This window comes from Macaca nemestrina, chromosome 5 (genome assembly GCF_043159975.1).
Source record: "Macaca nemestrina isolate mMacNem1 chromosome 5, mMacNem.hap1, whole genome shotgun sequence".
In the NCBI taxonomy this organism is placed as follows: Eukaryota; Metazoa; Chordata; class Mammalia; order Primates; family Cercopithecidae; genus Macaca; species Macaca nemestrina.
In genome coordinates this window covers 14098849-14115044 of record NC_092129.1, presented here as the reverse complement: position 1 = coordinate 14115044, position 16196 = coordinate 14098849, and the positions used below count along the sequence as shown (strand labels likewise).

The window sequence follows — 16196 nt, the reverse complement described above, 5'->3', positions numbered from 1 at the left end:
TTTATTTATTGCTATTTCTCAGATATAGTGTATGGAAAAGGAGATAATGGAGAGTCGATTTATGGACCAACATTTGAAGGTATGTATCTTTACATTTTGTTAGTTATATATTAGTTGATTATTCAAACTTAACAGGACTGGACAGTTTCACGATTCCAGATAAGATATCACTGGGGGCAATACTTAACAGTAAAAGCAAGAGTTAAAAATGAGCAGATTGGGGGGAAGCACCCTAAGGCCCGACCAGAGCAGCTTCATATGCACATATTTTTTTCACTTACCTAATGATATTATTTCTTCAGGATAAATCCCAGAATTAGGATTGTAGAGTCAAAGGGAATTTATATTTTTAGGACTTGTAATTTTCCGTGCTGATACTTAGAACTGGTACCTTGATGGCCGGGCGCGGTGGCTCAAGCCTGTAATCCCAGCACTTTGGGAGGCCGAGACAGGCGGATCACGAGGTCAGGAGATCGAGACCATCCTGGCTAACACGGTGAAACCCTGTCTCTACTAAAAAATACAAAAAACTAGCCGGGCGAGGTGGCGGGCGCCTGTAGTCCCTGCTATTCGGGAGGCTGAGCCAGGAGAATGGCGTGAACCCGGGGGTGGAGCTTGCAGTGAGCTGAGATCTGGCCACTGCACTCCAGCCTGGGCAACAGAGCGAGACTCCGTCTCAAAAAAAAAAAAAAAAAAAAAAAAAAAAAAAAAAAAGAACTGGTACCTTGATAATCATTCTATTTAGATTGCTGTCAGGTAGCCAGGTATTGTGACTCACGCCTATAATCCCAGCACTTTGGGAGGCTGAGGTGGGCGGATCATTTGAGGTCAGGAGTTCGAGATCAGCCTGGCTAATATGGTGAAACTCCATCTCTACTAAAAATACAAAAATTAGCCAGGCGTGATGGCGCACGCCTCCCAGCTCCTCAGGAGGCTGAGGCAGGAGAATCACTTGAACCTGGAACACAGAGGTTGCAGTGAGCTGAGATGGTGCCACTGCACTCCAGCCTGGGCGACAGAGTGAGACTCAGTCTCGAAAAAAAAAGAAAAGATTCCTGTCGGTAGAAAAATCCTGTATAACATTTACAACAAAAGTAGGTGACAAGGAATCTACCTAAATTCCAAAATACAAACAGGTAAAGACAAACAACAAACCAACAGTGTGGAAGACGGCAGGGCTTCCCAAGAATAGGGCACTTAGGATCCCCTAAGTAGCCAATAGTGTGTGAGTACAAGGGTCCCCCAGGAAGGTTGGAAGAGGCAGGAGCAGTCTAACCCCTGTACACTCTCAAAACTGATCTGACAAGGCTCTCTTCTAGGACAGTCTCCCATGCAGGTGGAACTGCTGGGAATGGCATCAAAATTAATCAGGATACAGGGACAATCATGACAAAGAGGGAATAGGAACAGAGCCAGAAATTTAAGGAAGAAAGCCACATGCTTCAACATGCAAGATTTTCAACATGCAAGAGGGAGCTTTTTGAAACTAGAAAATCTACGTTCTTTCTAAAGACATATCCTCTGACATTTAGAAAAACTAATGTCACCCTATATAACAAAGAGAGGTTCTCTGAAAGAAAATGATGTTTCTTCAGGAATAGGGCATTGCAGTAGGCATACGTGTGCCGTAGGAAACAATGTGCATATTCAGGAAGGTAAAGGGAGAGAAAGGGTTTTAAAGGAAAATTGGGGAAGATTCCATTATTGTTTTGAAATGATTATCCTTGGCTACAGCGATCAGTAACAAGGGTCCAAGGTTGGACTGGACAGGTGTCCCTGCAAAAGTATTAATATTTCCTGCATAAGGTTGCAATGGCCTTTATGCAAGGTTGTGGCTTTTGTAGTTCTTTGTGATTGTTTTGTTATCAGGCATACAAGTGTGAGAGTTCTCTGTTCATAGCTTTCCTTGGCTCTATTTGTCAGCATTTTTTAAACACACATGAGTACATTTTGATTCTGACCACTATTACGCTAATTTTATATTAAAATGAACAATGGAAGTTTCAAGGTGATTATAAGAATAAAGAGAATAAGGAGCAGAGTAACATCAGCACTGATAATGAATGTACCCTAGAAAGATATGCTCATAGGATACAGTCGACCCTGGAGCAACATGGATTTGAACTATACGAGTCCACTTAAAGAAACTTACAGTTTCTTTAAAAAAAAAAAAAATAGAGACAGGGTCTCACTATGTTCCCCAAGCTGGACTTGAACTCCTGGGCTCAAGCAGTCTTCCCACCTTAGCCTCCTGAGTAGGTGGGACTGCTGCCTACTTGGACTACCACCTAGCTTGGCTTGTTTTCAATAAATATATGAGAGCATTTTTTGGAGAAGCTGCCACTGCAGCTATACCATCAGGTGTGAAAACCTTGCACTTTTTTGTGAAATACTTTTACCTTTTTTTTTTTTTTTAAAGTGACAGTGTCTCACTTTGTTGTCCAGACTAAAGTGCATTGGAGTGATCATAGCTCATGGTAACATTAAACTCCTGAGCTCAAGGGATCTTCCTGCCTCAACCTCCCAGGTAACTAGGGCTACAGGTGCATGCCACCATGCTAGCTAATTTAAAAAAAAAAAATTTATGGAGATGGGGTCTTGCTCTGTTGTCCAAGCTGGTCTCCAACTCCTGGGCTCAAGTGGTCCTCCTGAGTTGGCCTCCTAAGTCATTGGGATTACAAGTGTGAGCCACCATGCCTAGCCTGCAAAATACCTTTTTTGTCTTGTATTGAAAATGCAGCTTTTATGTGGGCACAGGATGGCTATAAGAAAGGCAGAACTATAGACTCTACTATGATTTGAGAAAAAGCAAAGCTATTATATGACAACTTAAAACAAAAGGAAGGTAAAAGACCTAAAACTGGAGAATTTAATTCCAGCAAAAGATGGTTTGATAATTTTAGAAAAAAGTTTGGCTTTAAAAATGTCCAGATAACAGGAGAAGGAGCTTCTTCTGACCAAGAGGCAGAAGGTGAATTCCAAGATGTCTTTAACAAAATGAGAGGAAAAAGGATATCTACCTGAACAAGTTTTATGGCAGACAAAAGTGACCTATTCTGGAAAAAAAAAAAAAGCCACCAAAAGGCCGGGCGTGGTGGCTCACACCTGAAATCCCAGCACTTTGGGAGGCTGAGGCGGGCGGATCACCTGAAGTCAGGAGTTCAAGACTGGCCTGGCCAACATGGTGAAACCCTGTCTCTACTGAAAATATAAAACGTAGCTGAGTGTGATGGCAGGTGCCTGTAATCCCAGCTACTTGGAAGGCTGAGGCAGGAGAATCGCTGAACTCAGGAGGCAAAGGTTGCAGTGAGCCGAGATCGCGCCATTGCACTTCAGCCTAGGAGAGAGAGTAAGACTCTTGTCTAAAAAAAAAAAAAAAAAAAAAGCCACAAAAGACATTTATGAGTAAGAGAAGTAAGCACTAGCATTTAAGGCAGAAAGGAATAGGCTAACTGTACTGTTTTGTGCCAATGCAGTTGGGTTTATGATCCAGACTACCCCTAACCATAAAGCTGCTAACCTAAACACCCACTGCCAGCCTTTTGGTTGTACAAAAAGGGCTGGACAATGAGAACCCTTTTTCTAGATTGGTTCCATCAATACTTTCTCCCTGAAGTTAGGAAGTACCTTGCCAGTAAGGGACTACCTTTTAAAAAGTTCTTTTGATATTGAATGATGATGCCCCTGGCCACCAGAACACCATGAGTTCAACACTGAAGGCATGAAAGTGGTCTACTCGCCCTCAAACACAACATGTCTAATTCAGCCTCTAGTTTGGGGGTCATAAGGACCTTTAAGGCTGATTACACATGATACTCTATGGAAAGGATTGTCAACATCATGGAAGAGAACCCCAATAGAGAGAACATCATGAAAGTCTGGAAGGATTATACCATTCAAGATGCCATTGTTGTTATAGAAAAAGTCATGAAAGCCATCAAGCTCAAAACAAGTTTCTGCTGGAGAAAATTGTGCCCAGATGTGCTTGTCTTCATGGGATTTATGACAGAGCCCATAAAGGAAATCATGAAAGAGATTTGTGGGTATGACAAAAAAGATGAGGGGTGAACATTGTCAAGATACGGATCTTGGAGAAATTCAGGGCCTAATATATACCACAACAGAGGCATTAAAAGATGACTTGATGGAGATGAGTGCCTCCGAACCAGGGCCAGATCATGAGGAAGAAGACATAGAAGAAGCAGTGTCAGGAAACAAATCGACACTAGACAATCTGGCGGAAGGGTTCCAGTTACTCAAGACTACTTTTGACTTCTTTTACAACATAGACCCTTTTATGATAAGAGCAATGAAACTAAAGCAAAGAGTGGAAGAAGGATTGATTCTGTATGGAAACATTACTAGAGAAATGAAAAAGCAAAAAGTCAAACAGAAATTATAATGTATTTCCGTAAAGTTACACAGGTGTGCCTGCCTTTCCTGCCTCCCCTTCCACCTCATCCACCTCTGCCTCTGCCACCCCTGAGACAGCAAGACCAACTCCTTCTCTTCCTCCTCCTCAGCCTACTCAGTGTGACAAGGATGAAGACCGTTATGATGATCCACTTCCACTTAATGAATAGTAAATATATTTTCTCTTCCTTATGATTTTCTTTATAACATCTTATTTTCTTTAGCTTATTTTATTGTAAGGATACAGTATACAATACATATAGCACACCAAATATATGTAATCGACTGTTTATGTTACTGATAAGGCATCTAGTCCGTTGCAGACTATTAGTAGTTAAGTTACTGGGGAGTCAAAAGTTATATGTGGATTTTTGACTGCTCCAAGGGGTTGGTGTCCCTAACCCCCACATGGTTTAAGGGTCAACTGTAGATCAAAACTGTAACAGTCTATATCAAAATAAGCTAAAAGAAGCCTGGGCAACATGGCAAACCCTATCTCTACAAAAAATACAAAAATTAGCTGGGCATAGTGGTGCACACCTGTAATCCCAGCTACTCAGGAGACTGAGGTGGGAAGATCGCTTGAGCCTGGGAGGCAGAGGCTGCAGTGAGCCAAGATTGCACCACTGCACTCCAGCCTGGGCAGCAGAGTAAGACCTTGTCTCAAAAAAAAAAAAAAAAAAAAAACTAAAAGACATTAAGAAAATGACACAAGACATGAAAGAGGTCATAAATCAGAATTAGAAAAACTTAAACATGATGTGACAGGGCTGAGGAAAGAAGGGCTGAGGAAAGCAATGAAAGAAAAATAATTTCAGAAGTGAGTAAACCACAAGGAACACAAGAGGAAATAAAAATACAACATAGTCCTAAAAGAAGTACAAGGTAGGCAGAGGAATTTTTTTTGTTTGCTTTAATTTTTGTGGGTACATAGTAGGTGTATATCTTTATGGGGTACTTGAGATATTTTGATACAGGCAAGCAATGCAAAATAATCACATCATGTAAAATAGGGTATCCATCTCCTCTAGCAGTTGTCCTGTGTGTTACAAACAATCCACTTATACACTTTTATTTTAAAAGATACAATTATTATTGACTGTAGTCGCCCTGTTTTTCTATCAAATACAAGGTCTTATTCATTTTTTCTATTTTTTTTGTGACTATTAACCATCCCCACCACCCCACTTTAACCCCCACTACCCTTCCCAGTCTCTGGTAACCATCCTTCTACTCTCTGTCTCCATGATTTCATTTGTTTTGATTTTTAGATCTCACAAATACATGAGAACATGTTATGTTTGTCTTTCTGTGCCTGGCTTATTTCACTTAGCATAATGACCTCCAGTCCCATCCAGGTTGTTGCAGATGACATGATCTCATTCTTTTTTATGGCTGAATAGTACTCCATTGTGTATATGTACTACATTTTCTTTATCCATTCATCTGTTGATGGACACTTAGGTTGCTTCCAAATCTTGGTGACTGTGAACAGTGCTGCAACAAACATAGGAGTGCAGATATCTCTTTGATATAATGATTTCCTTTCTTTTGGGTATATACCCAGCAGTGAGATTGCTGGATAATATGGTAGCTCTATTTTTAGTTTTTTGAGGAACCTCCAAACTGTTCTCCATAGTGGTTAATTTACATTCCCACCAACAGTGTACAAGGGTCCCGTTTCCTCCACATCCTTGCCAGCATTTGTTATTGCCTGTCTTTTGGGTAAAAGCCATTTTAACTGGAGTGAGATGATATCTCATTGTAGTTTGGGTTTATGTTTCTCTGATGTTCAGTGGTGTTGAGCAACTTTTCATATGCCTGTTTGCCATTTGTATGTTTTCTTTTGAGAAATGTCTATTCAAATCTTTTGCCCATTTTGTAATCTGATTATTAGGTTTTTTCCTATAGAGTTATTTGAGCTCCTTGTATATTCTGGTTATTAATCCCTTGTCAGATGGGTAGTTTACAAATATTTTCTGTGGGTTTTTTGTTTGTTTTTTTGAGACAGAGTTTCACTCTGTCACCCAGGATAGAATGCAGTGGTGCCATCTCAGCTCACTGCAACCTCTGCCACCTGGGTTCAAGCAATTCTCCTCCCTCAGCCTCCCAAATAGCTGGGATTACAGACGCACACAACCACGCCTGGCTAATTTTTGTATTTTTAGTAGAGACAGGGTTTCACCATGTTGGCCAGGCTGGTCTTGAACTCCTGACCTCGTGATCTGCCCGCCACAGCCTACCAAAGTGCTGGAATTACAGGTATGAGCTACCACACCCAGCCATCTCTTCACTTTGTTGATTGTTTCCTTTGTTGTGCAGAAGCTTTTTAACTTGATATGATCCCATTTGTCCAGAGAGTTTCCCCGATGTTTTCTTGTAGTAGTTTCATAGCTTGAGGGCTTATATTTAAGTCTTTAATCCATTTTGATTTAATTTCTGTATATGGTGAGAGGTAGGGGTCTAGTTTCATTCTTCTGCATATGGATATCCAGTTTTCCCAGTATTATTTATTGAAGTATTTTCCTCAGCTTATGTTCTTGGCACCTTTGTCGAAAATGAGTATGAGTTCACTATGAGTGTGTGGATTTGTTTCTGGGTTATCTATTGTGTTCCGTTGGTCTGTGTGTCTGTTTTTATGCCAGTACCATACTGTCTTGGTTACTATAGCTCTGTAGTATAATTTGAAGTCAGGTAATGTGATTCCTTCAGTTTTGTTCTTTTTGCTTAAGATAGCTTTGGCTATTCTGAGTCTTTGGTCGTTCTGTGTAAATTTTAGGATTGTTTTTTCTATTTCCATGAAGAATGTCATTGGTAATTCCTTTTTAGAAGAAAACAGCTTTATTGAACAGGCAGTGTTACAGCTCTGGTGGTGTTATAGCTCCGTGACTGCTCCTGCAGAGCAGGGCTAACCCGCAGACAGAGTAGCAGCTCAGGACAGTTTTACAGTCACATTTATACCCACTTTTAATTACATGCAGATTAAGGGGCAGTTTATGCAGGAAAGGGATAGTAACTTTTGGATCATTAGATACCATGGAAAAGACCAATAACGCCCAGGTGTTGCCATGGCAACAGTAAATTGACATGGCATACTGATGGACAGGTCTGATTGAAAGGTGCTTTCACCCTGGCCCTATTTTAGCTAGTCCTCAATCTGGTCCATTGTCTGAGCCCCACCTCTGGAGTCAAGTCCTGCCTCCTACTTCATCTCCCCCTCAGAAATTAGGTCCTCCTCCCTAATCTTAAGGGGGCTACAGAAGGGTAAAGGCCAGTCTTCTGTAACTGCTTCCTGCTGAGCTCATGGGCATAGGATAGGCCCTGCCTAGCACTGGAGGAGTAAAAAAATCTCTGGATACCTGATGTAAGGGGCCCACAGGCAGGACACTTTAATTCTCCAGGTCAGTAGATGGGATAGATTGGAAGCCTTGTGCCAGCATTGTTTTTTACCTGGAACTGTTGTAATCTAGAAAACACAAACTTTTACTAAGAGGTTAAATAAGCAAGGGACAAAAATTAGAAACAAAAAATAACTATCCAAGGTTCTACGAGAGGTAAAAACCAGGTGAGACTTGGGAAAGCACTTGATAGTTGACCAGCTGTAGTTGGGGTCAGTGCCCTGGTTATATCTGTGTAACCAGGTAGGTTGTTCATAGATCTTTTGAATGTTAATCTCAACTTGTCTAGAGTTGTTAAAATATGTTCAGCAGGTTTTATTAATAACTACACAGACTCCACTGTGTTCATCCTGTAAATAATCCAATGCTAGTCTGTTATCGAGAACTGCGTTTGCCAAAGAGCCTAAGGACTCTTGAATTCCCTTTAATACCTGACCTGTGTTGGTGGCTAAGGATTCTAAATTGAGTCAAGTTCATTAGAGTTGACGCATGGTAGGCAAAGCTGCCTCAGGGTGCTGCTAGTCCTGTCACTGCCAATTCCTGCCAGAATTACTCCTATTACTCACTTACTTCCGGTATTCTTCGGTGTTATGGGGTTACAGACAGTGACTCCTGGAGGGGCAAGAGTGGCCAGTATACATTCACCTCTGTTCCAAGTTTTTGATATACAAAGGAAAACTGCTCCTAAGAGAACAGGTGACTCCCTAGGGAGTTGGGAGCAGTTCAGGTTGTAACTTCTTTCCATTCATGCCACAAACAAAAATGAGCCAGTTGGGGCACAAACAGAAGCCCTACGGGGTGTGGTATTTATGCTGCGAAGTTGTGTCTATAGAGATATATTTCCCCTGTTCCAATGGGGGTGGCGGGACACTCTTTGTTTTCCAGAAGGGGACAGTACTCCCACCTTCCCAGACTAGGCAGTTGTTTTTCCCTTATATGTTCTGATCCAGAAGGCACCATATGTGGTCTCTTCCCTTAGAAGTGGAATCCCATTTACCTTGCTGTGGCCTTGGGAATGTGGCAACTAAAGTTGAATCAGAGCATCACAGGGAGGCTTCCGCTCTTGTGGCATGAACACAACAGTGAATGCAAAAGATAGAATCATTAGTGCACTGGAGATATAGATACCCAATTTCCCAGGTCCAGGTAATGGTGGCAGGGGTTTCAAGTGGAATCCGTTAAGTTGGGGAGAGTTCCATTTAACAAGTAGGGGTTTAGGATTTGAAGATCACTGTTGTTAGTTAGGAGGTCGGGGGGATGGTAGTGAGATTTCTCAGATAAGCCAGAAGATAGAACTCTCTATCCTGGGAATGTTCATGACAAATCCAGCAACCATGAAGATGATTATACAGCATAAAACTGAACATCAAAGATAGATTTATTAAATTTTAATAAAACACATATATCTTAGATGTTTGATGCATTTTGACAATTGTGTATACCTCAAGCATATGTTTACACTGTAAGTAAAAATATTTATATATCTCAAGTGAAAATGTTTATACCTCAAATAAAAGTATCTGTAAAAAATTGAAACCACTTATTGAAAATGCATACCATGAACCTGACAATTTGAAGCAGAACAACCAACACCAAGACTTATTTGTTCATAACATTATTGGACATTGAAAAATTATTTGGACATCTAGGCAAAAAGAACAAGTGATTTATAAGGGAAAGAAAATTAGATTATCATATTCTTCGACAGCAACACTTTATACTAGAAGAAAGTGGAATGATATATTTATGAACTCAAGCAAAGGAAACGTGAGCAAGGATTTTATATCCAGTCAAACTGATGTTGAATTATAAAGGGCACACAGGTTTATCAACATGGAAGACTTCAGGGAATAGTGTTGCCATTAGCCCTTTCTGCAGAATCTGCCATAGAATGAATTTCACACAACCAAATATTAATAATAAGAGAGACCTTGACACAACTGGTGGTGAGGATTAATCATATTATTATTTGTGATTTTACCATATTCAGTGAGGAGTATGCCAGGTATGGCAGCATGCACCGTTAGTCCCACCTACTTGGGAGGCTGAGGCAGGAGGATTGCTTGAGCCCAGGAGCTTGAGACCAGCCTGGGCAACATAGCAAGACCCCATCTCAAAGGGTGAGAGTATGCTGTGTAATGATGATATGCTTGGGCAGTGGAGATATCGTCTATTTAAAAAATAGAAGAAAATGAATATATACAAGTTTTATTTTTTAGTTAATCTCAGTAAAGTACACTGGTGATGGTATTTTTAGTATTGTTATTTTGAGACTGTTGTATATGTAATGTGGGATAAAGTCATTGAGTAATTATGGAATATTCAAATTTCATCATTTTCTTTGTCCTTGAGAATCAGGATTCTCAATGTGGAAGAAAGAAGATAGAGATGAAACATAATAGAGGCTAATAAGAATATTCTATAGTCCTGAACATGACTTTAAACTCAAGAAGTATCAAATGTCTATATATATAGCTCTATTCACTGAAAAGGTCTATAAACAATGACCACAACTCAGTAGCAATGGGTAGTCCTAGAATTTAGATTGTTGCTTTGAAATGTCATTTCTCACTTAAAGAAACCAGAGTCTGTGGGAGAAATGGCAGATGCCAGATCTCCGGGAGGAAATCTACAAAATGAGCCTGGAACCTCATGTTCTATTAGATAGCAAAAGTGGCCTTTGTTGTACAATGCTGCAAAGTGCAGAGATTTCTTTTCTGAAAGATTACTGGGGTCATGTCAACAGGCCTCAGGAGCCAATTTGAAGAGGGTCTCACTGACCAAAGATGGAGTAATTTGAGCTTCACAAACAATAGTAATTGCATTTGATCAAAACCCAACAAATATTTCGAATCTGTGAGTTTATAATTATATTATCAAATAAAGGCTAATGGGTTACCTTTGGAGGAATACTAGGAAATGAATTTATCATGAAAAGTGGGAAGTATAGGGAAAGAATCAAGTACCCACCTTTCCTATGTGAACTGTACTAAATTGTAGATAAGGGGAAACATCTCTTTATAAAAGTATTGCCACTGATAAGTGAAAAGGAAATAATAGAATTGGAATGTCACCATTTTGCTGCCCCCAGTGAAATAATGGGTCTTAGCATTTGCTGCATCAGTCTGCTAATTTCACAAAAACAGAGACAACCAGACATGATGAGGCTTCTGTTGAAAGAACACACTACCAAATAGTATGAGTCTGATTAAGCCTCTGGACTCAGCTGCCAATTTGCAAGATATACAGTCGGTTCTGTTGTAATGCAACATATGTGTTCCTAAAAAATCTCCACATTTTGGCCAGACATGGTGTCTCATGCTTGTAATCCCAGCACTTTGGGAGGCTGAAGTGGGAGGATTGCTTGAGCCCAGGAGTTCAAAACCAGCCAGGGTAACATAACGAGATCCCATCTCTTAAAAAAAAAAAAAATAGCTGGGCATGGTGGCATGCACCTGCGGTCCTAGCTACTTGGTTGGTTGAGGTAGGAGGATCTCAAGCTGGAGAGGTCCAAGGCTGCAGTGAGCCATGATCATCATGATCATGGAGCCATGATGGACTCCATCCTGGGTGACAGAGTGAGACCCTGCCTCGAAAAACAAAACACAAACCAAAAAAATCTACACTTTGCAGCATTGTACAATAAAAACCACTGAGTTTATTGTGAAAATGAGGTTTAAGAAAAACTTTCTTGATGGCATTAAAAAACAGGATAGTAACCCCAAAAACCCAGCAATACAGTTTTACATATGTTAAATGGTCACGAAACATACATACCTTGTAAAAGACCTGAAGTTCGTGAAAGTGGGCATGGGAAGAGTTGCAGCTTTTGAGCAATTTTGAAGTGGCGGAACCCTAGATGTGGGTAGGAGAGGCTCAGCACAGCTCCAGAGCAGCTGGTAGATATCTGAGGTGTGTGTGTTCCCATGTGGCTCCATGTAGCTGAATGCAGTTTTCATTTCCCTAGTGTTTCTCATGGTGGAAGAATGTAAGTGGGGGCGAAATTCATAATGCACAAGGCTTTCCCTAATGTATACATCAAGTTGAAGCAAATGTGCATTTTCAAAACAAGTATTTTAGCAGAACTGACAGGACAAAGGACAGAGCAACATGCTGGAATGTACCATGTGTGCAATCAACAGACTGCAGACTGGGAGAAATTCTCGAGGTTAAACAGCTGAGGTTCATTAGTAATAGATAAATGTAAGGAAAAGAAAGAGATGGAGGCAAGAACCTGCAGATTAAAAGAGACTTAAAAAGCATAACCAATTTTTTTAAATGGGAAAGGCTATAGTGCTTAAGGATACATATTTGGATGTTAAAACTATAAGGAAACATTAAGTGCATAGTTATATAAAATTCGGGGGAATGGTTCCTTCTGGGTGAGAGAGGGGCTTGACAAGGAACTTTGGGCAGAGGCCGGCAAAGTTTCTTTTCTTGGCCTGAGTAGTAGTTAAAAGGGTATTTGCCTTATAATAACTTTATACATTAGTTTTCTGTGGCTTTTTGTGTCTATATTTTAATACAATGAAAACGTTCTGGAAAAATATATATATATATATTTTTGTTGTTGTTGTTGTTGTTGTTGTTGTTGTTGTTGTTGAGATGGAGTCTCTCTCTGTGACCCATGCTGGAGTGCAATGGCATGATCTCGGCTTATTGCAACCTCCACCTCCCGGGTTCAAGTGATTCTCCTGCCTCAGCCTCTTGAGCAGCTGGGATTACAGATGCGTGCCACCATGCCCAGCTGATTTTTTTTTGGTGTTAGTAGAGATGGGGTTTCACCATGGTGGTCAGGCTGGTCTCAAACTCCTGACCTCGTGATCTACCCACCTTGGCCTCCCAAAGTGCCGGGATTACAGGCAAGAGCCACCGCGCCCGGCCGAAAAGATATCTTTATTGAATCGATGGCCACAGTGAAAGGGAAAAGTAATAGCTACTTTCCTTCCAAATTCCTGCAGACAGCTTTATCAAATGAAAGCATGCAAGTGACACCATTCCTTTAGTCATTCATAAAATACTAAACTCCAAGGTAGGTTTCCACATGGTGCTAGGGCCTGTGGCAACAAAGATGGTATAACCGAGTTTCTACTCTGAAGGCTTGTAGTGGTTTTGTGCAGGCAGATGTTAAAACAGATCAACTACAGGTGCTGTGCCAGTTGCTGTTAGAGAGGAAGGAACTGAGTGCCGTGGGAAAAGAAAGAATAGCTGCCGGGAAAGTTGGGCGCGGAGGCACAGAGAAGCTTTGAGTTGCATCTGTAGCAACACATTGCAGATGGGGAAAGGACTCTCCTGGCCCCAATCCCTGATGAGAATCCACTGTACCTCTCCACCCCACAGCCATTATCAGAGCACCCAAATACTTTGTGCTTGGAGGCACAGCCTCAGATGGAACATAGGCCTCCTGTCCAGTAGGGGATTGATCTGTTCACTCATCTCCTCGCCTGACCCCCTAGACCCCCCTGAGTCTCTGCTGATTATCCCTCGCCCCTTCCTCAGACTGTTGTAGTATTTGGTCTCCAGATAGAGTGTTTGCTGTCCTCACTGTGCCCATGGAGTCCCAGTGCGTTCAGTGAAGTGTTTATTATTCGGTTGGTCTGGTAGCATAAAATTATAAAAAATCCAGGAAGCAATCAAGTGGGAAGGAGAGATGTTCCAGAAGGAAAGATGAGTAACTGTGAAAGTGAGAGCATGGCTAGTCCTCAGAACAGCTAAGGCATGGGTCTGTCTCCCTCATCCCTTCACCTGCCCGGGAATGTGAAGGCAGCAGCCAGCCAGTCCTTCCTCCACATTTCTCTCATGGGGTCCTATTTCCATGAGATGCAGAATTAAAACCGGGGCTGCAAAAAACTACAACCACAAAATTCACTTTTATTAAGCTTAACACAAAAATAATGCAATAAATAATGTATCATTTAATTAGATTATTATTTTATAAACGAGTTAATTTTTTTTTAACCTAGGGAAAGTCTGTTTTGCTTTGTTTTGAATCACAACTTTTAAAGTCCTAAATAAATAGGCTCCTTCTACTCAGGCAAGTTTCAGCTATTGGTTTCTGTGTAGGTTGTTCCCACTCATACTTTATCCCTGGCAGAAACACTCAGGAGAAAATAGGCTTGAATCAAACCTATTTACTGACCAGTGGCCTCACTCCTCACCAAACAAAGAGGACAAAAATTCCTCTATGGGGGCTTTCACTCTATTTAAACCTGAAGAGGCTCAGCCGCCTTCAGCAGTGCTGTTTACTGCCAAAGGGTGCATTTTGTTATCATGGAAGTATAAAGCAACTTAATGTTTTAAGTGTTAAATGAAATGTACCAAAAATTTACTATTAGAAAAAAAATCAGGAAACTTTACATTAGTAAATAATTTAAAAAAAAAAAAAAATTATAGCTAGCCAGGTGTGGTAGCACACACCTGTAGTCCCAGCTACTCAGGAGGTTGAGACAGGAGCCCTTGAGCCCAGGAGTTCAAGACCAGTCTGGACAACTAGCACAATGCCTTCTCTAAAAAAATTAAATTTGATTTAAATTAAAATTATAGCTCTTGAATTTTAGAGCTTTATGGAAGCTTGAAGAGAAGTGAAAAGAGGCAGAAGGAAAGCAGAGGGGTTGGGAAGATCGAGAAATACCGAGGTGAGCAGACGGTTAAAGAGTTGAGTCGGAGAGACACGGCAGAACAAAAGAACATGTAAATTACTCTTGTAATACTTTATGTCTGCAAAGCTAGTTAGAGTTAATGGTTCTTTCTTACACATCATTTTATTTGATGCATACAAGATCATGCCAAGTAGGCCAGTTATGGCATGACCACTGAGTGGTTTCCGTAGGCCCTGGCATTACTGCCTGACTGGAAGTAGCATAGCCTCAGGTTCTTAAGATTCACATACACGTTCTGGACTTAGAGAATCCACACATAGTCATTTAGTTTTCACACTTTTTTTCAGGTCCATACATTTTTAAGTTTCTAAGTCAGCGACTACCTGCACCTTTTAAAAATATAATTTATTCTGTCCCTTTATAGCAATGCTTCTCAAATTGTCTCTAAGGATTTCCATGCTCTCCTAAATAAATGTGTTCAGGAGATGAGAGAGAGGGCTCTAGGAATTTTTTTTTTTTTTTTTTTTTTTTTTTTTTTTTTTTTTTTTAGACTGAGTCTCTCTCTGTCACCCAGACTGGAGTGCATTGGCGCAATCTCAGCTCACTGCAACCTCCACCTCCTGGGTTCAAGCGATTCTTGTGCCTCAGCCTCCTAAGTGTCTGGGATTACAGGCATGCACCACCATGCCCAGCTAATTTTTGTGTTTTTAGTAGAGACGGGGTTTTGCCATGTTGGCCAGACTGGTCTTGAACTCCTGGGCTCAAGCGATCCACCCACCTTGGCCTCCCAAAGTGCTGGGGTTACAGGTGTGAGGCACTGTGCCTGGCTGCTCTAGGCACTTTTTGAACTATTTTATACATGGGCTTTCACATAGGTACCAATTTTTTTGATAGGTATTATGATTAACTGCTTTAAAATTTCCCACAATCACAAAATTTTTTATAAAAATGTTACAACTCTATCAATTTTCTTCCCAATTTTTACAGAATTTAAGAAAAATAAATCAGAATATGTAGAAGCAATGACAAATACCATTCTATTAAAACTCTGAATCTTTGCTGTGGGCAGATTTCCATTTCATGCAATTTTCTGTGAAATTAATGAGCTTTTTTCTTTATTTCACTGAAATGAATAAGGAGCATCAGCGTAATTATATAGACTTATTTGTTCAAAAATGCCTCATTAGCATTTCATAAGGTTTCAGGGGTCTTTATTCAGTTTTCAACTTAACAGGCTGAAAGAAACTACCCCAGGTATGGCTTAATCACTTAGTTTGCTTAGTTTTGAAACTTAAAATAGTAACAGCAATTGTAGTTTAATAAAATCTTATAGACAGTTAATATTCATATTTCACAGTTATTCTCAGAAATTTATGAAGTTATTGAATGAAAATTTTCACTGAATTTCTCATCCGTTATTTCATTCTGTGTATTTGAACTTGGAGGCAAAGCTGGGAATGGTACGTCTTCAAATTGGTTGCCTGATAATCACCATACAACTCCTTTTACTTCAAAATCTTACGCTAAAATAGCTATTGCTTTCCACAAAATCTTGGTCGATCCAAACAAGGTTTCAGATTAAAATTTATTTGAAGATTACTAAAAATAAACATAATTAATTTCCTTTCATCATCAACATTTTAAAACTACATGGAATGGGAAAGTACATGGAATGGAAATCTGCCCAAACATTTAGGGCCACACTTATGCCAATCAATGTGCTAGGAAGCCTGGAGCCAAAGCCACGAGGAGACACGGTTCCTACCTTCACCTACTAGAGAAGAAA

The 16196-nt window shown here is 40.4% G+C and overlaps 1 protein-coding gene across 4 annotated transcripts in view; it reads left to right on the top strand.

The window, feature by feature from the left end:
* LOC105492053 (peptidylprolyl isomerase like 6) overlaps window positions 1-16196 on the top strand; it is a 49548-nt gene that overhangs the window by 22724 nt on the left and 10628 nt on the right. For 2 of the 4 annotated variants that reach the window (XM_011758905.3, XM_011758904.3), the window contains one exon: window positions 23-79. In XM_011758905.3, coding sequence (XP_011757207.3) covers window positions 23-79 — 57 coding nt within the window. Of the gene's footprint in view, window positions 1-22; window positions 80-4523; window positions 4598-14368; window positions 14447-16196 lie in introns of those variants that run through there. The other 2 variants (XM_011758906.2, XM_071096287.1) reach the window with 2 other exon arrangements.